General features: G+C 42.8%; 1 protein-coding gene across 1 annotated transcript in view; it reads right to left on the reverse strand.

The window, feature by feature from the left end:
- The window catches only part of HPSE2 (heparanase 2 (inactive)), a 121921-nt gene that overhangs the window by 92735 nt on the left and 5142 nt on the right, over positions 1 to 24044 (reverse strand). Inside the window, exon 3 of the mRNA XM_081863488.1 lies at positions 10848 to 11009. Within this exon, the coding sequence (XP_081719614.1) occupies positions 10848 to 11009 (162 nt within the window). The remainder of the gene's footprint in view (positions 1 to 10847; positions 11010 to 24044) is intronic.

A 24044-nucleotide genomic window follows, 5' to 3' on the forward strand; every position in this document is an offset into this window, starting at 1 on the left:
GGTGAGTTCTTGTTCCAACCCACATGTGAATTTTGTTTTAAAACAGACTTAGAAAGGTCTCTTGCTTCTGCCTTTGCTATTTAAGGCCAAAGAACTTTGACACTTGTTTTGAATAACAAAGAATATGCAGACTGAGCATCTGTACTACTTAGCCCTTTAGACACAATAAGAACAGTTCACCCAGCGGAAAAACTCTTTTCCTCCTTCCACTCCCCAAATTATCAGGCAAGCAGATATAGCACAAAATGCAGCCAAATTTGGATTCATGGTATTAGGGCTCAAATCAGAAAGAGGTGAATGTGAAAAAACATAGAATTTCCACAAGGATTCACATCCTTCTGATCGGAAAAACTGTGGAAGCTCAATAGTTTTCTGGATACCTACTCGGCCACTCTCTGCTCATTAAGCTAATCGCTCTCTCTCACATACACCCTCATTCTTTTTAAACCCAGTGCCTCATTGTCACACTGAAACACAGTGGAACACTGCCTGAAGAGTCCAACATTAAATAAACTATTGATGTTCTTCTAGAATTCTCCCAGGGCTCTCGCATCATTGCTGCTTTTGAGGCATCTAATCAGCTGTTTCCTCACTGAATGTTCAGAGATCCAGCAGCCCTTCAAGGAGAAGGAAGAGGCCTGGACCACCCAGCCTCTCAAACTAGCCATGGAGGCTGCTTGTACAGTTCCCTTGTTAGGAAAAGTTTTGGACTCAACGTGATTCTTTGCATATCCTAATGAAAACATTTAACTCTGCTCCCCCACCCGCCATTTGTTTCTTCCAAATTATCCAGTTGGGCTGGCTCAGATGTATCAGCTCTCTTTTTCACACATGCACAAACAGTGACATTGTCATAGGAGACAAGTGAAGACTGAATCTAAGGGCTAAAAACCAGATGTTTCCCCATCTTCCTGTGCAGAGCCATATTTTATCTATGGCTCTTCCCTGAATTTATAGCCAATGAAGAGATGTTACTACATTAGCTCATGGAGGGGGTGGATGATAAAACAAGAGAGGAAGAGCCAGACAAGGCCCGGAGAAGCTATCCAGAGCGCTGCAATCGGAGAAGCGTGACGAATGGGCAGTGTGGCTGCCGCGGGCTCCAGCAGAAAGGCAGATTGGCTGGCTAGGAGTGATTGGCCACAGCTGGAGGCAGCGTTTTACACACACACACAGCCCATCTGGAGCTCCTTAAAGGAGCTTCCCCAGGTGATCCGGTTTAGGGAGTGCCCAGCAGAAGGAAGAAAAGGGGTAACTGAGCATCTCAGACGGATCCTTCCCCCGTGCTCCTTAATTACTTAATGGAGGATTGTTGGAATCTGCTTTAACTTCTCCCTTCAAAGCTGCTCCTCTTGCTTCCTTGCCAATGGGTTTGCATTTCACTCCGAAAAGGAGTCTCCCCACCCGTTCTATTTCTTCTGGGTAATTCAATAGCTGCAGTTCCTGGTGTGATGACCCAGCTGTGCTGGAAGGAGCAAAGGTGACCTACCTCTTAAGCCCATTTCTCCCTAAATGTTACTCAACTACTCTTCTGTCCAGTGTGAATTGCCAGTCACAGCCTGTAGTTCATTGGTAGGAAAAAGCATTTCATGCAGCACTAAAATATCATGAAAGCAGTGGTGGTAGCATCCAGAATTCATGCAAATGTTACTTACAAGATCACAACCACATATATATTATTATTAATTTGTCCCTACCATAGAGACCAATCAGAAGTTGAGTATGCCAAATACCAACCACAGCTCTAGTCTATAAAAAGTCATATTGATCTGTCCCAATTAGTGTGACCTACTTAAGCTTCCATAATTGCAAAGCCCCTGTGCTCCTCAGCACATTATTGAAACAATAATGCACACAAATAGGTGCACATGCAATAGGAAGTTAGACCATCAGGACTATGAGTCTTGTCCTGGCTAAAAGATGAATTTCTAAAAAATGTCAAGGCTATAATTACATATGGTTGTCTATTTTTTTGAAATTCACTGTGCAACCAGAGCTTCTGGATCACAACCCCCTGCAAATCCTATGCCATCTTGAGTTCATCAGAGAAGAAAGGGGTGGGGGAACATAAATAAAATAAAATGGGCTGTAGCCCTTAGCAGCCACTAAGTCAGGATCTCATTTGGAACTGGCCAAAACAGGAGAGCAAGAGGAGCTGTAGACAAGGAATGGCTAGACAGATGGGGAAGTGGTTTGGAGTCAAGCAAAGCACTGGAGTCAGACTGTATTCCTAGCAGCAGGTAGCGCCCCCACCAGTTATAGTAACCCCTGTGGCCACTTGAATGATAATCCAGATGCAAACTCACCCACTGTTCCTTCTTCCTTTGCTTTTCCTTCTAAACTGTGCAGGAATCCCGACAATGAAGAATTGATCTGTCATCAGAAACATGTCCCTCAAGACCCGGATGAAAGAATGAGCAATGACCCCATCAGCACCATGACCACAGCATTCCTTCCCACTCTCCTTCCTCACAGGAACTCCAGCAGCTTACATATACCATTGCACAGAGCTGTTGTATAGCAGTTAACTATCTCACCCCTTGAACAAAATCCTACCTTAAAATTGGCTAAGAGAGCTCTGTGGGTGATAGCCCTTTGAGGGTAAAGTTTTAACTACAAGGTTTTTCAGACATGCTGTCTAGGAAATATGGTCTACTGATCTCAATGGGGTTTATTCTGAGTGAGCATTCCTACTAGGGCTAAGCAAAAAGGGAAGTATTCTGAGTACCTGCCCAACAGATCTGACACATCTTGTATTTCCTGGAGGTTCTGCAAATCTTGAGCATTTTCATAATGCAAAATAAAACCATTTCATAATCACTAATATGGGGGTGTTGTTGAGCAGAATCAGGATGGGGTATGCAAAGATGCCTTCAGCCATTGCAAATACCATGAAGAAATTAGAGCTGGCATATGCCTAGATCCAGACTCCCACGTCCAGCAGAGAAGGCAGAGTTTTGTTTTATTTGTTTGTTTATTTACGAGTACAACCCACTTTACTAACATGAGTCAGGGCTGCTTACAGACAATAATTAAAACATGTGATCATACCCTTTGTTTTTCAGCTCAAGGAACATGAGGGTAGTGGTGGTTAAATCATTTTCTGCCTAAAACAAACACTTTAAAATGCAAATATAAGTAGCCTACATGAAAAGGAAAAAAACTTCAAGAAAAATACATTCCAAGTACAGTGGTACCTCAGGTTACATACGCTTCAGGTTACAGACTCCGCTAACCCAGAAATAGTACCTCAGGTTAAGAACTTTGCTTCAGGATGAGAACAGAAATTGTGCTCTGGCGGTGTGGCAGCAGCGGGAGGCCCCATTAGCTAAAGTGGTGCTTCAGGTTAAGAACAGTTTCAGGTTAAGAACAGACCTCCAGAATGAATTAAGTACTTAACCCGAGGTACCACTGTATATCAGTAAATTGATTATCAGTAAATGTTAAAATGTATACTTTTTTCTTTAGTCTTGTATATGTTTAAATATGTAATAAGTTCAAATAAATAACAAAATGCAATAAAAATGATTGTCAAACCAAAGTACAGTGGTACCTCGGGTTAAGTACTTAATTCGTTCCGGAGGTCTGTTCTTAACCTGAAACTGTTCTTAACCTGAAGCACCACTTTAGCTAATGGGGCCTCCTGCTGCTGCCGCGCTGCTGGAGTACGATTTCAGTTCTCATCCTGAAGCAAAGTTCTTAACCTGAAGCACTATTTCTGGGTTAGCGGAGTCTGTAACCTGAAGCATATGTAACCTGAAGCGTATGTAACCCGAGGTACCACTGTATACATATAAGTCAATCTGATGTCAGGACAGAATCTCCGTATACCCTCTAACCCAGGGGATGTTCCCTGATACATAAGAAATTAGGAATGTGAATATCTCACTGGCTATTATTTCTATTCATCTTAGCCCATTTTATAGTTAGATGGCTGAAGGTGCCTTTTTAAAATAAGTGAAGTGCTTCTACAGAGATTGCACAGTGCTTTACTGAACACTGGAAAAATTTAGGCCAGTGCTATGCCTGTCACAAAGCTCAGCTATCCAGTCTGTCCTGCTCCCTAACAATGTGCCAGTTCAGCTAATTGAAGTCAAATAACTTTCTAAAGGAAGTTGGAAGGCACTAATTAAAATCTGGTCTCTTGTGAATGGAAGCTTTGGCAAAACTGGATTTATTTCCATTTGACATTTCAATATTATTTTCCCCTTCAGCAGAGCTAGGCATGGTTGGCATGTGCAACTATGCTGATGTTTGCAAGACATTTGGTGAAAGTATACTTACATAAGCAGGGGCAAGCTCTCTGTCTGTTAGTCAACGTGACTATGTTTACAGACAGTGGCACTAGAGTCTGCTGCAGTAAATGAAGATACAGTCATACCTCATGTTACAGCTGCTTCAGGTTACATGTTTTCAGGTTGCGGACTGTGGGAAACCCAGAAGTACCGGAACGGGTTACTTCCAGGTTTCGCGGCTCACACATGCGCAGAAGCGCCAAATCACACCAGCGCTTCAGGATGCGAACGCTTTGGGTTTCAGACGTGCCTCCGTCACGGATTACATCTGCAACCTGAGGTTCCACTGTAGAACAGGAATAACGTCCTTTGTGTTGGCTCCCCATCTATCCTCTTCCCAGTATGAACCATGGAAAAGCAGCACTTAAGAGCCGGGCCACACTGCATGCATGGAGGATAATTCCATATAAAAGCTTTTTCTCACAGGGAAAGCCGTAAGACTATGAGATATTTGCAGTGACAGCAAGTGTTACGTAGTAATAGAAAGATCTCGGTTGGTTCCTTCAGTTTCTCATTTTTTCAGTCTTAAATTCAGTTCTCCACATTTCTGCAGCAATTTGAAAAATTTCTCTTAAAAAACCCACATGAGAATTCTTCCGCACTTTTGTGCAAATTTCTCCTAGCGAACACATTTTTGCACACAATTTTGACTAATTTATGCAAGCAACTTCTCACAATACAATGCATTTTGGTATATTATTTTCACTTATATATTCATTTTCATTGACATTTTTGCCTAATATACTGTATGCATTTCTGTAAGCAATACTTAGTTGGTTAGTTGGAGAACTGCATCACAGCATTCAGTCAAGCACACATTTTCAAGGATGGCTATGTTTTGATAAATCTGGCTTTAAATGCACACTGAATTCTTCTCCCATGCTTAGTGTTAGGCAAGGGCTTTGCAGAGTACATGGCCAGCCTGAGGCCTGACAGGTCAGCCGTGTTTTCACTCACCACAGCAGGCACTCCTAGTTGCAGGATGTTGGGGTGGTAGCAGCAGCAGCAGCAGCACCACATCTGGCTGCCATTAATGAGCCTGCAGTCAGGTCATGTCCTTTCTGGCAGTAAATTCCTCCTCGGGGCAGCCCCAACAGAAGCCCTGCAGGGTCTCCTAGGCTCTTGCCTTCAAGACGAGCAGAGAAATGCTCATTTTGCCCTTCTCAAGGAAGTGATTAGTTAAATCAGCATGAGGCTTCCAATCCAGGCACAGAGCCGGATGTCTGCACACATGGGGCCAAGAGTCATGTGCTGGGGGAGTGTTTCATATCCACAGTCTAGGCCCCAAGAAGTAATTTGTCCCTTCAAGCATGATAAATGCTGGGGCCACAAAACAATTCTGAGCTGCTTATTCAGATGCTTTTGCTGACTAATCCATTAATTGATTAAATCTAAATAATAGGCATGTCACTTCTTTGACATAGTGATGTATGTTGACATAACTCATAGTATAAAAAGCAAATGTTGCCATCCTTTGTTAGAACAGGCACCTTTAATATTTTCTTGTACATTCCCTATTATGGTAACATACCAGAAATAAAATAGCCTAAAAAATGAACAAAACTTAACCAAAACTGGCACAAGATTCCCCACCACCAATTAATTCACAATTAATCAGTAACTAATCTACAGATGAAACTTTGCAGTCCCAATTAATAAAATTCTGGAAGTGATTGCAACACCCCCTATGGAAAGCAAAAGCAGGGTCAATGCTAATCTTTCCACAGCCAGCCACAGAAAGGATGTACATTTTAGCACAACCTCTGACTGTTGCATGCCTCCTTTGCCTCACACACCAAGGGCAGGTGGCCCCCAGAAGTTTCTCTATGAAAGGAATGCGGCCCTCAGGCTGAAAAAGCTTCCACACCCTTGAAGTAGAAGGAAATTTCCCTGCCCTGTGGTGCTACGTTGAGTCATATTTCATTGTTCCACCTGCTCTTCCTCACCCTTGGTCACAACTGTAGGGTAAGCACACATGGTTCTGCCATTGGTGGCGGCAAGTTTCATACTCAATTTACAGTATTTGATAAACTTGAAATATGTTACTAGTGCACTTGAAAATTTGTTTGAAGTGGGGGATATAAGCACTGAAAATAAATATAAGTGTGAACGGGGGGAAGAAAAAGGAAAAAAAAAAACCACAGCTTCCACCAATCAAAGAGACCAATGGCCTCTGCCAGATCCCAGCTGAGGTGATGTTTTCATCCCAGAATGGCTTTCTCAGACACCCACTCACAAGCAAAACTGGCTCTGCTGCATTCCAAATAGGACACTGTCCAAACAGCCAGGTTTCAGAAATTGGCAGAGGACCAGCACTGGGACACCTAACTTGGGAGAGAAGTGAGGGCCAATTCACATGGCCCACAATCATTCCTAGGCCTGTGGCAGGTTCAAAACACATTACACTGGGCCACACAGCAAGATGAGAATCTAAATTACTCTATTTCGTGGCCATATCATTCTTGCTGTTGGTGTATGATAAGGAAAATGGAGTGTGGGAAAAGCAGTCTGTCATATGCTGAAAGGTGATCAAGCCATAGGGCTAGAACAGTCACATAAAGGCTGCACACTGAAGGCTGATTTTCTGTCAGAAACTGATCCAAAGCCTTTAGCATAGGTACGAACACAGCCATTTCACAGATATCTACATCTTATCTTTGCTCTTCTGTTTAGCCATATGGCAAGGCAGGGTAGTGGGAAAGGATAACAAAACACATTTTAACTACCGTAGCTTGTTATTTTCCCTGGAATAGCAGGAAGATGCCATTTGTGCAAGAGGTTGAGCTTCATTCTCAGAGGCAGCTGTGTAGTCTACGTTCATCTGGTGGCAAAACAAGGCTTGATAAAGAAAGTGGTGATCCCGTGAATGGTCTGGGGCTCCTCCAGGCATCCTTTTTATTGTGCATTCATGATTATTTGTGATCATGATGCTATTGGGGTGGCCACACGTGGCCCCACTTTCAATACTGTTTGCACCTGCGAATGTTTTGGAGAGGTGATACCGCTTCGCTCCTGGTCAGTGGCCATCCTGTAATTTCCTGCCAAAACCCTGTAACTTTTTATACCACAAGTGTTCTGGTTTATTTTTGTCCCACTTTTGTTGCACTATAGTCGCTCTGGGCAGCAATAATGTGGTAGCACTTATGGGAATTCACAGAACATACTAAAGCAGAATAAACCCACCAATAAGGCAATATTTTTGTGTGAAGAAGAACACACCATGCTGGAGGGGCCCCTTGACACTTGGACAGTTTACTCCCTACACCTCACTCCACCCCAGAAAACCCCTGCCTGGTGCATTTTTCTCCTGCAAGTATTTGTCCTCTGATCCTGAAGGAGCAGGTGCAATTGCCCCCTCAGCCAGTCATCTCATCCCATCCCATACACACAACCAAAATGATAGAATCCATCATAGGAAAGAGAAATATTTACATGGCTCTGTCTAGCTATATGTAAATATTATGTTCTACCCACTGAGAACACAGAGCTAAGTTACATTTATGAAATGAGAGATTAAACCTCCTAACAATTATCAGGCTACATCGATTTCACCCAAGGAGGCTGCGTGCAGCCCTGCCACTTGAAAGACGTTTTGCCTCACAGAGGCACCTGGAGCCGAAATCTTCTATCCTCCCAACATAAACACACTTTAAAAGGCCAAGAGACTGCAATAACCGGCTGCCCCCTCGGGCGCTAGGTCCCAGGCAAAAATGCAAGCAATGCCCTAGGCCTCTTTGAAACTGCCGTGCAGACTAGCACAGGAGGGGAAGACCCTCCCTTCTGGGGGAAGTTTGTTTACTGGAGAGTAAGCAAGTTGTCAGGGGAGATTCCAAGAGCTCAAGTGGGAATAAACAGCTGAGGGGATTATGTTACACAAAATGATAAATGGCTTGAAGGGATCCTGCCCAAACATCATGCAGGCACAAGTCTGGGGATCTGTCACAGCTAGGTGTCTTCTCAAGAGACTGGGAAAGCCTCCAGCCCTGGATGCCTCCTGTTTTCTCCCCACAAAGCGTGGGGAGCTGTCATGTTCAAAAGGCTGACATAGATGTTCATGTCACACAAACTCAGCACCCATCCAAAAACCTTGGGAACTAGGGATTCTTTTTAAACCTGGGCCTCGTTTCTGGTGAAAACCTGGGCACTTCTTGGTGGGGCTTTCCGCTGCCACCCACTGGCCAGAGGTGGGAGAACTAGATCCTTCTCTCCTGTCCTCCCACTAGCCAGGCAGGACATTTACGAGTGCCCCGCAGCTCTCCCCACTACCTCACAGCCTGTCAGTCATTCCAGGACCCATTTCATGGATAATTCAAACAACACCCGTAATAGAAACAGCCACTCGGCTCCATCTGGACCATTATCTCTTTTATATTTGCTCTTTAATATTTACTGGGTTCACACAAAGTGCATGTGCTGCTTTGGTTTCAAGGACACCAAATTTAGTAATTGCTGCATCCCTTCTACTAAAGCAAGTGAGGGCAGGGAGAGGGGAAGAAGCTTGAAATCCTTGCACGGCTATTTTGAGGAGTGCTAAAGAGCTACAAAAAGACTTGTGTTGCTTGTTAGGGCAGAGGCCCGGGGTGAAAGTCGTCAGACAATTTCTGCTAGGCCTGCTAACGCTCCTCTCAACCAAGTGCATCTTAGAGGAAGGCAGGAGTAGCTGTTGCCTCTTGAAGAACAGCATCCCAGGGCTACATCTCTCATAAAAACTGCAGCCCCCCATCAGATTATTATTTTTTTCAAATAAAGGGGAGCTTACTTCACAGGTGGCCAAATGCTCGTCTGAAGGCTGGTTGCACCCAGCTACTGGCACCTAGAGATGGGCAAAACTGTCAATTTTGGTCTCTTGTTTTTCCAGTCTCACGTTCACCTCTTGGCATTTACATATCAGCTTACAGTTTAAAAAAAAATGTTCTCACAAAAAAAGGATCAACATGTTAATGTGAACTTTTCCTATGCACAGTTTTGTGTGTAATTTTGCATAACAGACATAGTTTTGCAACCAGTTTTCTCTAACACATAAAAATGCAGCATATTAGAGAAAATTGGTTGCAAAACTATGTCTGTTACACAAAAGTACACACAAAACTGTGCATATGAGAAGCTCACATTTTCACTGACATCCATTTCTAGACATACCTCCCCCTAATGTGCATATTTTAATACACACCATACGAATGGAGAACTTCATTGCAAAATTTGGCAAAGCGAAAATTCCAGTGGACAGTTGGTTCATAAGTTCAAGTATTATTTAGGGAAGTACAAATTAGGTAACTTCTCATTAAGATTTCTCTCCCATCCCTACTAGTAACTTGATCATATTTTAATCAATGTGTGTGCGGTAAAAAGCTTGCCTTTAGTTTTTTGTTCATACAGAGAATGTGTTAGTTTGTTCTCTGAATGATATGTCTCTCTTTGGCTTTGAATGTAGAAAGGTCAAATCCAAGTCAAATACCTTTCTGGTCCCCAGATCACTATCTGAAGAATAGAGTGGCCCTTCCAGAGAAGATGACTGTCCCTGGTTTATGCCTAGGATGTGTAATAAGAGATATTTAAATTGAGGCACTCCAGTCCCAGCAGAAACCTAAGATGAGTCAGGAATATGACATAGAGAGAGGTGCTGCCAGATTAACAATGATATATCTTCCTACTCACTACCAAGTCCAATTCACCTTTAAAACCCTAAATGGTTTGGGACCCAAATACCTGAAGGCAAGCCTCTCCTTGGTGGTTCCCCATTTGTGGAGTGTCCTCCCATTACATACCCAACTGGCACAGACATTGATATCATTTCTGCACCATATTAAAACTTACCTGTTCACTCAGGAATTTTAAATGTTTGTAAGGGAATGGTTGTTTTAGCCTATACTGCCCTTTCATAGTTGCCCCATGTGTATGTATTTTTTATGGGCTTGTCTATTGTTTATGTATAAATTCAGTTGTTTGATGTCATACCCTGCTGCCCTGGTATCAGTTCTGATAAAGGGTAGGCTATATACACATATTTTTAAATAAATAAATACTCATGGAACAGCTATTTTTCATTTCATTTTAAAGGGCATGTGCTAATCATTTTTGTTGTTGTTCTGGCTGCATCAAAACGCTGCTCAAAGCCACAGATCACCTCTTGCTGCTTAAATCAAATCCAGGAGTCTGTCTGTGTCCCAAGAAGCTGTTAAGCAACCCAACCCATTATTGCTGTTACATGAGACCATCAAACAGAAGAATGAACACACTGTGGGTTTTCCTAGTATTTATTCCCCTTCTGTGAGTTCTATCTTATTGGGCACAGATTTTGGTTTATGTGTAACACGGTCAGATTGTCGCTTTCTCTTGCATTCTGAAACTGGCAGCATCCAAGTTGCCAGCAAAGTGAGGAGACACACTCTAGATTACATTTTAATTTGTGTAACATTTCCTGCCGACTGTGAGCTGCCATGGCTCAGGAGCCACCTGCTTTCTCTTCTCACCATGAAACAAGCAGCAATTTGTCCTACCAGAGTCTCAGCAATGAGGGCAGTTCCTTGGCTCATGATGGCCTTGCAACCTTACCTGTTAGCGTGAGATTGGTGTAAGTGTTGGAAAACTGCTCCTTGAGGAGAACGAGGTGCATCTGAGCTGCCTTTTCCCTCTGTAGCTCCAACATGATGTCTGGGTGCTGGGCAATCTTGCAGCCTTTCTGTTTATCCAAGGCAATATCACTGCGAATGATGTCTGTGGAATAAAAGAACAAAAGGCTCAACAAAAAACTCCCAGCTTTCAGTCCTTAGCAAAAGTCTCTACTCTTTAAGTTGAAACCAGACAAACTCGCCTGAAGGGCAATGCATTCCCACCTGCCCCTTGCAGGTCTGTGCTTCCTTCCAGTCAATCTTCCTCAGCATCTCATGACTCTGTCAGCTTCAGACCCCTGACGGCCAGCATTTTCATTCACCATTCATGCCTTCTTTCTAATGAGAAGTTTTGCTTGGACCAAGCTTGCACAAGTTCTGAGTCACCAAGCCAAACACAGCAGCACATGGCCATTGACAACCTCATGTTTTTGCACCATGGCAGAACCTCACAACATCAGTCATACCAACAGGGGCTTAGTCATGTATACATCTCCCAGTGGGATTCATGCTATAGCCAACCAACAGAGTCTTGCTGCTGCTGCTGCTGCTGCTGCTGCTGCTGCTGCTGCTGCTAAACAAAAACCAGAGTAATGTAAGAGTTATGTAAGAGTATAAATGGCTAGAAATCTGACATTTTAAAAGGGCTGTGTGTGTGTGTGTGTGTGTGTGTGTGTGTGTGTGTGTGTGTGTGAAGAGAGAGAGAGATTTGCCAAGGCACTTCAGATACAACTGCCTGCAGCATAAAACTACTGAGAGTTTATTAGCGAATTTGGGCTCAGATGAGATGGGGCATTTAGGTGTTCCATCAGCATAATAATGAAAAGCATGTTAACATGAGATGTACTGTTATAAATGGGTCACTTTGTTGTTAGCGTGTATACATTTGACTCTGCCTAGAAATGTAAAAGACCTATTGATACCTTTTGCATTTTGGTTCTAGTATTAAAATATTTCCCCCTCTATTCAGGTCTGTGTGTGTCTCTGTGTGTGTATCTACCAAGTGAGGAAGTGGGCCTTAGTACCTGAAAGCTTAGGCCATGATAATTTCTTAGGCTGCAGAGTGCCACAGGATTCTGTTGGTTCTGCTGCAGCAGACTAATATGGCTACCTGTCTTGATAAGTGGGAAATAGAACAGGATGACCCCTGCAGGACATCACAGGAAAGGTATCAGTGAGTAGATGAGCAGCTTCTCATCAGCATTCCAGAGACCTTGCAGGACTAAGTGGAATCACTCAAGAGTGGTCTCACAACTTCCCATTAGGTTATATAGTCATCATGTCACAAACACTTCATGATCAATACTTGTAAAAGACCACAAATTAATGGAATAAAAGAGTGCCTGTCAAGCTGCAAGAATTTATGACCAAATGCCAATCAGTGCTGTCTCAGTTCCATGCTCAGAACAATAGTAACAGACTGGAGGCTATCTGAAGGCAAGGTTTCTATGTGCAGCTAAAGTTTTGTCAACAGCCATATTTTTACATTCTTCCTGGAATAATTAACAGTCGCTGATGAACCTCTCAATGCTACCAGCTAGCCTGCTCAGGAAGAGAATTTAATGGCAGGCAGGGGGCTACCCACCACCAGTAAGTGAGTGAGAGGACCTCCTCCCTGCAGTGATAGATGGCGATTTAAAAACATTCCCTTATTTGGTGCACCATGGTCAGCCCTTTCTTAAAAATTGATAATTTCTGGGCATGCCTTCATAAGGTGACATCAAGCTGCTGAAATAGAGGTGGCCCTGAAACAGCTGTACAAACTTGACTGACTCTGCAGATTAAAATTATGTTTTATGCCAGCCCTCATTCTGCATGCATGAACCCAAAACCAGCACACTTCCCATTATGCATGAAGGACAACACTTTTACACACACACTCCTTATTCATCTGGTCATGAAGTTAAGAGAAGAGAGGGAACAAAAATCATGTGGTCTAGCTGCTAGGCAACTAGCTGAGATATTTCTCTCCCTTCCTCCTTGCCTCACCCAGTATCATTTAATCCTTTAAGTTTCATGTAAATAAACAGATATGACCAGGGCATATAGAACAGCACACATATTCTAGTGTACAGCGGAACCTCATGTTACGTACCATCCTCCTTACAAATGCTTCGGGTTACGAGCTCTACTAACCCGGAAGTAGATGCTCCTGTGGTTGCAAACTTTGCCCAGGGATATGAGTGGAAGTCACACACCAGCGGCACAGTGGCAGTGGAAGACGCCATTAGCGAAAGCACACCTCATATTAAGAACGGTTTCAGGTTACAAAAGGACCTCCAGAATGAATTAAGTACCACTGTATCTATAAATCATGCAAGATAAGTGTGTAGCTGAGCCAGACTGAAGTGTCCACTTCAAGTATCTGATTATGGGTGTCATGAAAGGCCACCGAATTGAGATAGATGAGAGAGAGTGATTAGATATAGATAGATATAGATGATATAGATATAGATATAGATATAGATATAGATATAGATATAGATATAGATATAGATATAGATATAGATATAGATATAGATACAGATAGATGATAGATGGATAGATAGATAGATAGATAGATAGATAGATAGATAGATGATAGATGATAGATAGATAGATAGATAGATAGACAGATAGATAGATAGACAGATAGATAGATAGATATAGACAGATAGATAGATAGACAGATATAGACAGACAGATAGATAGATGATAGATAGATGATAGATAGATGATAGATGATAGATGATAGATGATAGATAGATAGATAGATAGATAGATAGATAGATAGATGATAGATAGATAGATGATAGATAGATAGATAGATAGATAGATAGATAGATAGATGAATGATAGATAGATGATAGATAGATAGATAGATGATAGATGATAGATAGATAGATAGATAGATAGATAGATAGATAGATAGATAGATGAATGATAGATAGATGATGATTGATAGATAGATAGACAGATAGACAGATAGACAGATAGACAGATAGACAGATAGACAGATAGACAGATAGATAGATAGATAGATAGATAGATAGATAGATAGATAGATAGATAACACATTACTACCAGGGATGGGAAGAGACACCTGTGAGAATTTCTGCCTCGGGTGCCAAAATAACTTGTCTAGCTTTTGGTACTCTGCTCATTGACTTATAGAGGGCACCATTTGTTGCTCCATTTCAAGAGGCTGTTCCTGCTCCTTGTTTACCTTCAGCATGCCCAGTAGAAAACCTGTAAAATAGGCTGATTATCATTCCCGTTTCACAAAATTAGGACTCATGAGCACTGTCTAACCCAGTCTTTCTCAACCTTGGGTCCCCAGATGTTGTTGAACTACTAATTCCACTGTCCCTCACCACTTGCCCTGCTAGCTAAGAATGATGGGTGTTGTGGTCCAACAATATCTGGGGACCCAAGGTTGAGAAAGGTGTGCCTAACTTAATTGAGTCCAGTCTATACTTTCTTTTAAAATAAAAGTTATATTCAATTCTAATGGTGGACCCATTTCAGGGAAGACAATTGGAATGCTGCAGTAACTAAGCATATAACCAGGGAGCCAGGAAATCCTTGGTTCAAATCTCAACTCAGCTCATTTGGTAGCCAAGTTCAGAAGAAGAGTTTGGACTTGATATCTCCCCTTAAGGAATCTCAAAGTGGCTAACTATCTCCTTTGGAGAATGCTAGAACACTTTGAGACTCCTTCGGGTAGTGATAAATCGGGATATCAAATCCAAACTCTTCTTCTTTCCCTTCCTCCCCCACAACAAACACTCTGTGAGGTGAGTGAGGCTGAGAGACTTCAGAAAAGTATGAGTAGCCCAAGGTCACCCAGCAGCTGCATGTGGAGGAGCGGAGACGCGAACCCGGGTCCCCAGATTACGAGACTACCGCTCTTAACCACTACATCATGCTGGCTCAGACACTATGGGAAGCCACAGTTTCCTATTATGTGAACGAGCTGCAACAAGTCTCAGGCTGGTGCCCCTTACCTTTTCAGGCATCAGAGAAGGAGACAGGAAACATCCACTTCTGGTTTTAAACTGACCCCAATCTTCCATGATGTTTGAATTCAAGGATCTGTGATTTGTTTAAGCCAGGGATAGGAACCAGTGGCCCATGGGCTGGAACCAGCCTGCAGGGAGCTCTGTAGGTGCCACTACTCAATATACTGGACTGGTGGTGGCACCAAGCAAATCAAGCAATGCTGATGCTGTCACCACATCCCTTCAGGAGCAATTTCACTTACGTACTTACTTACTTACTTACAATTCAATTTTCAATCATATAAATACAATGTTCATAAATTCCAAATAATATAAATTTCTAAATTATTTAACTTAATAGTTAATCATTAGTCTGAATACAACAATCTGCTTATGTTACTGAAATTTTCCATATCCATAAATAAACACCAATATGCTGTAAAACTGTATTGTTCCTATAATAGTTTTTTTCTTATCAAAATAATCCATCCTGCCAACACCTCCTAGGTTTTTTCCTGTCTTTAATCCAATAAGTTAACTTTCCTGATTTCCCAACATTTGATATCCCAATTCATTATTGTTGGGGCTTCTTCACCACCCTTACCCCACCCCCCATTCTGAGCAATTATAATTATGACTGCCAAAAGAGGGGAAAAGTTATTATTTTTATTTATTGGATTTATAGCTCACAATTCCTCCCAAGGAAGGTAAAAGCCAGCTGAGATGGTAGAAGGAAGGAACTAGGAACAAGAAATATAGGGGGGAACAGAATATGAAGCTGGATAAGGAAAAGGACACAAAAATCTCACCCACTTTGTCTGCTCTCATCCCATCATTTTAACGAGTTAAAACTACCTAACTGTTCTTCCAGGAAACCAGACTCTTAGCTGGTTTGCCCTTTAGCCCAAATGTGTGCATGTTTACTTGGGAATAAGTCTCACTGTTGTCAGTGGGACTTACTCCCACCTAAGTGTACAAATACTGACAAAGAAGTAGCCCAAGATCTCATATGAAAGATGGGGGTTGGGTTGGTGGGTTGAGCTCTGCCTAGAACTCTTGGACTTGGTTGCAATACAGCTATGGATCACCAGGTCCTTGCTGTGAACGTTGAATCATGACTATGTGCAACCATCCTGTGTGCAGTCCTTGATACAGCAGACTCACAGATGGATGCAGTATGAAGGGAGCACACCCAAGTGGCAGGTGGGTGAGCTGCGGCTGACTGCAGGACACAAAATCCAGAGTTTGGGGGACTGGAAAAGCAAAGTAAAGGACTCCTCACACCGTAGTGCAGAGGCACAATGAGGCCTTCTGTAGGCAGCATGCTCCAGCTACCCTATGTTATCTCGGCATATCAGCCCAGGGTGGGTTAGAAAGCTCCTGCCTTCACAATAAGACACAGACCAGGGGAGTTTGGAAGTTCTGGCCCATTTCAGGCATGGCAGAAGAGTGTGCTCTGCACTCTGGGTTCAAAGCATCCCAAATAATTTCCCAGAGGGAGACCCCCTCTGCAGTGGGAGGAGAAATTCCAGCAGAGATTAGTACATCTCACACCCCATCCATCAGCCTTCTCTAAACTGGTATCAAGGGGCAGACAAACATCCAGCCAGTATGAGACAGAGGGAGCATGTGAGTCCACAAAAAAGGCTTTCCTCTGTGGGTGGAGCCCTGCATTCCTTTGGGATGCCTAAAGACCTGAGTGAATATTTCCCAAGAGCTAGAATGCCCACCACAAAGCAATTGCCCAAAAATTACATTGAGGGGGGCTTTGTTTAAACTTTTCAGACTAATCCCAAATGAATTTTAAAAGAAACTTTAATTGTACCTTCTGTTCGACAAAAAACAAACAAACCCCAACACGTATGGAAATAAGTGAGGCAGGGCGACACTGGAAAGTGAGACATCCTGTAGGGATCAAACCCACTGTCTCTTGGTCATCAGACAAGAGAGCCAGTAAATGGAAAGCTATAAAGCTTTGAAAATAGCTAGTTAAAAAGGTCATGGTCATTAAAATGGCTTCTGTGATTTCTCTCAGCTCTCTGGCCAAGTTTTTAGAAGTATTGGTGACTAGGGTGTCTGGGCCTTGGCATAAAATCAGATAAGGTGAGTATTTTACCCCAAGGGGATTTATGCTAACTACCATAATGAAAAGCTGTTAATTGGGTGGAGCCATGGGGGCAGGGATCCGTATTTGTTCTGGTAAATGTGTCTGTTCCTGAGCAGGCTCAAAGGCTCAGAAAGTTGAATTAATCATGCAATGACAAGAAGGTTTTATGGACCAGACTAAGTCAAATTTATCTTGGTCCTAAAACTATAATCTCTCTACTATACTCACCACTAAATTGCCTTTAAAGCACATACAATGTTGGGCTTCTTCATTATTTAAGGATTTCTTAGTTCAGCCATTTCTTCTGACATGCTAATAGGGCAACTTAAGCTAAACTAAAAATAACCAACATATAAGAAACCAAAGTAGGCACAGTTTGCTTATTGCAAAACCAAGAATTATCACAAGCAGTTGATGTGAAAGGCAGCACTTGACCTTCTTTTTACACTACAATTTATTGTGTCTTTCCTCCGTTCTTTTTTGCCTAGTTAGTTGCACTATTCAATTTCTGAAGGTAGCACAAGTTCACTAATGTAAGAACTGTCCAGCAAAAGCTCAACAAACTAGGTACCTATCAGTGCCGGATTTATGTAAAGGCTAAGTAGGCTGAAGCCTAGGGTCTCTAAATCTAGGGGGCCTCGCCAGCCCTCCCGCTCCCCAGTGCAGTCTCCCCTCTCCCAAAATTGTAAACCCAAGACTTCATGCGAGATGCAAGGGCAGTGCAACTCAGGCTTCTAAGTCTAGGGGGCTTCACCAGCCTGCCCGCTCCCCAGTGCCGCAGTCTCCCCTCTCCTAAAATTGTAAACCCAAGAACTTCATGCAAGGACAGGGCAACACAGGCCCAGCAACTATTAGACTCAGGGCTAGCCAGTGGGGCCCAATTTTAAGCAGTGGGGCACAACTTGAATCTTTTTTTTGTAGGGCCCCAGTTCACAGCCAAAGTCTGCAAAATCTTATAGATATAAATAAAATCCATCTAGATTGCCCTGGTGCAGGGGCCCCCTCCCCTTAGGAGCAGCCCGTGGGGCCCAATTTGGCTCAATTGCTCCAATTGCCTTAGGGTCAGCACTGATGAGACTGTGCATGGGTTGGACTGACAAGCCCGGCACCTTCTAGGTCCCTGGTGTCACCATTCAGAGTACAGACTTAAGGACTTGTAATGGAAATAAAGGGGGGCACTTATTGAAATTCAGTTTTGTAACCTCTTCCCCCCCAAACCCCAAGACAATGACCCCAGCCACCTTTTATTCACAGTCATATAAGCACTACACTACAGCATGGTCATAAACTTGTATGTTCAACTGCTGAAATATACACCCAATATGTAGCAATGGCGATTTAAGTTACTGCTTTATGAATGAACACTGTGTTTTATGAATGGACTCTGTATTTTGTGAATTACCTAAGAGCCACCAATAGGGAGCTCTAGAATCTGACAGCTAACCAGTTGGGTACTACCAAACAGCGACCCCTACTGCTGAAAGCAGGTATCCAACAGGGAATGCTTCAGCTCAGCCTTTGCACTATTGACTGAACACCCCCTGCTGTGCAGATAATGGAGAAAGCTCATAAATTGTATCCCTTCTGGCATCCTGGCTAACTCTATTACGCTGTTGTAAACCCTGGTGCACCAGAAGCACAGAATAGCAGCAAATAAAATCCGCTCATACGTCAGCAACTGATAAGACTTGTCAACCATTTCTTCCAAAGGCTTCCTAAATTATAAAGCTCCAAAATACAGGCCAAAAGAGAGCAGGTCTGGGAAAAGCGAGGCATACAATGGGCACCACCAGTGAAAAGACCCTGCTCCGTATAACTCCTGTCCTGTCATTTGGTAGAGTGCCCACTTGCCCTCCTTATTGACATGGAATGCTCTCTATTGGAGTCTCCAGGTCCAGTACAAAGACCATAAGAAGGGAGAGAAGGGACCTTGAAGTTCCCAACAGCTGTTAATCAAGCAAGCAAGCAAGCAAGCAAGCACACAGGTCACCTTTGTCACAGTCAGGACACCTATGTCCTGGCCAGGCCTGCACCCAATCTTGTTTTTGAACATTCTTGTTTGTCCTCAGTAACCAAAATTATATTATCAACATATACAAGCAGAAAAGTTGTTTTCCTTCATTTGCATGGAATCGTACAAAACCAAGTGGCACTAATAAAGAAAAGTTATTAGGTAGCAGAAGTTATTAGGCAACAGAAAGCAAACTAAAAATGCTTTTGCAGTTCATCAAAACTATCTAGCGATATCAAGTTATAGAAAAACTGGTGCTATTAACAGTAATCCTTCTAGTTGGTTAACAGGTTCGGCAACTTCCATGCACTTGACGTGTGATGCTAATTATTTGCCCCCAAGAGTTAAATGATAACTAATCAGAGGCAGCTACAGGAGAGCTATGAGATTCAGCTGAGGGTCAGATGCCTTGTCAATCCCAGCAGATATATTAAAGGCCGACACGGCCTGCCCAGGCCAATAAATCATAATCAGAATAATCACAACCATCAGTCTGACATTTAACTCCAATGAAGGCCTGGGCAAACAGCCAAGTCTTTAGCTGGTGCCAAAAGATCAGCATCAGTGGCAGTCATATCTCTGTAGGGAGGATGTTCCAAACCAGGGCACCACCACTGAGAAGTCTCTCCCCCATGTTGCCACCAAACAAGCCTCAGGAACTGGCAGAATGGGCAAGAGATGGTTGTTTGGGGGGGAAAGACAAGATTATAAATGGCCACAAAAGCTGGACATTCCTTTTCCTGTGTCTGGATCTCCAGCAGTCTGCACATGCATTCTGGATCTCCAGCACTCTGCACATGCATTCTGTGGCTTGGGCAGTCTCCTCTTATATACCTGCTGGGATTGACAAGGCATCTGACCCTCACCTGAATCTCATAGCTCTCCTGTAGCTGCCTCTGATTAGTTATCATTTAACTCTTGGGGGGAAATAATTAGCATCACATGTCGTGTGCAATCCCTTGGCACAGCATCATATAACCTCCACACAAGCAGATTGGAATGAATGCTCAATAAACAGTTCATCTAAAAGAGCCCAAAGAGCCTTCTGGCACCTTAAACGTGACATTTGTTCATCTACATTGAGCCACAAGGCTTTTTGTTATTTTTACACCTGTTGCCTGAAAATTGGGAAACAAAAGTTAATTCCATAATGGCAGGCAGTGCTCCAAGAAAGCAAGCCAACAAAACTATTCCTACTCAAGAAAAATATGGTACTTGACATAGTTTAACAATGATTGATCTGAAGGTGCAGCAGGATTTGCAATAGTGGTCAGGACAATGCAAAGCATTGTACAGAAGGGAAGGTGTGCATTTCCCCTTCATACATTTTCACTATTATCTGAAGGGAAGCAGAAGGCGTTTCCAGAGCAGCCAGCAACAGACCCACGTTTGCAGAACATAGTCTGTACATTAGGTTAGATGTTGTTGCAAATATGGATCGCCTCATCACATGCATCCATGCCATGGCCAGCCAATTTGTCTTGAGGGTGTTGCAAGGATCTTTGCCTCCCCTCGCCCACAAAAAAGAATGGTTCTCTGTAACACTCTGTGGGAAGAAGGTCCTGTCTGCAATTCCAAGAGCCTGTGCAGGGGAGCCAGTAAGAACACTGGGCCTGTGGGCAGGAAATCCCCCTCACCACACCTTTCTGATTTACACTGATCTCTGATACACACCACATGTGTCCCCTCCCTCCTTCCCCCATTTGCAATGGTTCTGTTCCACATTTAAGTGATGAAAAGTTAAGACCTGTGGTTACAACTTCTATGAGAAACTTCATTTTGAAGGGCTGCTACATTTCAACTTTATTGCCAGGAGGGAAAAATGGAAGAAACAAAAGGCCGCAGTCACTCAACAGCAAAGAAACCTGGGCGAAGACATTTAATAAGTGTAAGTTCCCTACCACAACTTGTTGAAATATTGACCTTTGGGCTGAGTGAACACTTATTTCTGCAAATGTTTAGTGTGAACCAACCACAGCTCTTGGTCAGAGAAGTTTTATGCTACCGATGAGAAGTTTCTCCTTTAGCTTTTAAACCGTAGTGGCCTCAGCAAAGCAAGTTTGGGTGGGAAGGAGAGAGGGAGCCGGCAGAAGTACGTATATGTGAAGCAGGATGCGGGGGGGTGGGGGCACTTTATCCATGCCTGGAAAGAGAATCTCAGGTTAGTATCACCCCTTCTGACTGAGGTATCTGCATCAAAAAGAAGCCATAGGAGGAAAGAAAGGAACTGGGGCTGGAAGCCTCTTGTCCAGGCAGACAAGATCTCTATGAGACATCCTCTCTGTTGCCGACCTACCCGCTGAGGTCTGTCTGGGATTAATTGGCTTCCTCAGTAATGGAAAATCTTCAGCTAACAGCCTCCTGGGTCATGCAGCCAAAGAAAGGCTGAAAGGGGTGTGTGTGCACGCACGTGGATCTTGTTACTTTCCTTTGGAATTTAAAGTCTGATTCCTCATTTGTTTTTCTCCAGACCAGAGGTTATCATCTTAATACGAAAGGTGCAGTTCACAAACCAACTCTTGCATAGTCTCTGTTAAAAGGACACTCATCCTAAAAGTCTATGAACTTAAAATGATATACATTTGCATCTCTAAATTTAGATTCTAGTGATGCATTTTTTGGTTTATACTGAGAATCGGCAAGTGTGGATTATGTTGTTCCTTTAAGGCAGTGGTTCTCAAAGGGTGTGACAGGCCACAGTGGAGTTGCAGGGGAGGATGGCAAATGTGGCAGGAAGATTCAAGGACAATCCATATTATATTTGGGGAATGATTCATGTTCTTATGTAGCTGCATTGTTTTATACTTTCTGGATGTCTCATGATCACATTATAAAGTAGAATCATAGAGCTGGAAGGGACCACAAGGGTCACCTTGTCTAACTTCCTGAAATGCAGGAATCTTTTTGCCCAATGTGGGGCCAATCAGGGGTCCCATCCCTTCTGTAGATGTTTACTTGGAAGTAAATACCACTATTACTGAATTAAGCTTATTCCCATGTAAGGAAGAGGCCATAGCTCAGTGGGAAAGGAAAACAGTTAAATTCCCCAGCATCTCCAAATAGGGCTGGGACAGATTCCTGCCTGAAATGATGCAGAGCCACTGCTAATCGTTGTGGGTCTGGGGTCCCCTATGAGGTTCTTGTGGGCACCGTGGCATCCTCAGACACTCACTTGGGCATGCACCAAGGTTTCCCTGCCTCTCCAAGGTTCTAATTTGTGTAGTTCTTTTAATTGAGAGTTGGATTGGTTGGTTTTTTGCCTTTTTCTTGTCAGTGTTTGTGGGGCTTAGCTGCTTTTTTTTGTCTGTCTTCTTTGTTTTGGAGCTTGTAGGTGTTATGCCGGGTTTTTGGTCAGGGTTGGGTGTGTTCTAAGCATCTGCAGTTCTTCTGTGAAACAGTCATTTTGCAGTGTCTGCAATAGTTGCTTAGATTTTGCAAATGTGCCCCAGAGCTCAAAAAAGGTTGGGGACCAGAAATTATCAGCTAGGTGAACTAATGGTCTGACGTAAACTAAGGTAGCTTCTTACATTTCCTAAGTTTGCATAGGATTGTGGCTTTAAACTGAGTAGTTATAACCTGAATATGTCAATATGTCCCCTTGATACCTCCAATTTTTAATAAACTGTGAGTTCACACCCAGAGATTGCATTTCCCTTCACTAATTAATCCAGAGTGCTTAGCATGTCGTCTTGTACAGTGAAAGCCAGTGTATCACAGCAATGAAGAGTGTGAGCAAAAATGTCCACACACCAAATCTCAGTACTTATGCAACAGAAGTCTAGACCAGCCTTCCTCAGCCTGGTGCCTTTCAGATATTCTGAATTGCAGCTAGCATAATCCCTTATCACTGGATCTGCTGGCTAGCAGTGAGGAAAACAGAGGCCAAAACATCTGGGAAGTTGCAGAATCTTCAACCAGGTCATCTGTCTAGGCAAGAAGAGAGGCTTAAAACCTTTGATGAATAGAAATATTAAAACTAATTACTGTTTTTCAAAAATAAGCAAGAAAGTTAATTCCCAGAGCAATGTATGTAAATAAATATTACAGGCACATGGACTTTTGAATGTATTTCAAGATAATACTCCTATCCAAATATTACATACTATTAATTTACTGTTAGGGTGATCATTACGACATTCCTAAGTCAAGAAGGGCACATGGATGGTTTACATCAAAGTCTTCAGCTGCCAGGAATTCCCTTTGATGGGGAGTGGTTCTGATTTAATTGCTTAATTAGCAATTAGTCATTGCAGCTTTCAGGCCTGCTGAAAATAATAAATCCCAAGAAAAATGGCCATTCTACATATATTGCTTAGAAGGAAGAAGTTAATTTGAAATCAGTATTTAGAAAAGGGACATAACGTTCATATAACTATTTAGGCTTGTGAAATAATAAACTCAACCACTTGGACTTTGCAGTCCAATCCTGTACAACTGTGTTCTTCTTGGGGCTTGTTCCTAAATTACCATAAGTCTTTACAGGATTGCAGCACTAGAAAAATGTGTGAGGGCGGACCTTATATTACCATTGAGGCACTACTCCAGTGTAGTCTTTTTTTGTGGCAGCAAGTCAAACTTTACAAACATTATGGGATTTCAGCTCAGTTTACAAATGGGGTGGAAAATTTGAGTGCAAGATCCATGGTTATATGATAATAAGCAAATATACTTTGCTAGAAAAGCTGCTTCTAACAAGCCAAAGGTTAACTGAGAAAACTGGGCATTCATGGAAAACCTTTTCAACCCTATGTGTTTACCAGCATTTATTTCAGCTACAGACATGAAGTCTTGACTCTAAGCAGATGCTAAAGTATTGAGCAAGAAGTTTATTACTGTTAAGAAAATGCCCTGTGTCTTTCCTCACTCCCAAGGATCACCCCTGAAACAGGGAGAAAGAAGTACAGACTGATATTTTTCCCAAATTGTCAGGAAGTGGAGCAGAAGCACCCTGAGCTGAGTAAGTGAAGGAGAGAAAATGTGTGCTGTAAAAGGAGGTGTCTAGAGGTGTTGTATGAATGTTCTCCTTCATTTCTGATCCAGTTA

The sequence above is a fragment of the Podarcis erhardii genome, assembly GCF_964252035.2.
Source record: "Podarcis erhardii genome assembly, chromosome: 5".
NCBI lineage: Eukaryota > Metazoa > Chordata > Lepidosauria > Squamata > Lacertidae > Podarcis > Podarcis erhardii.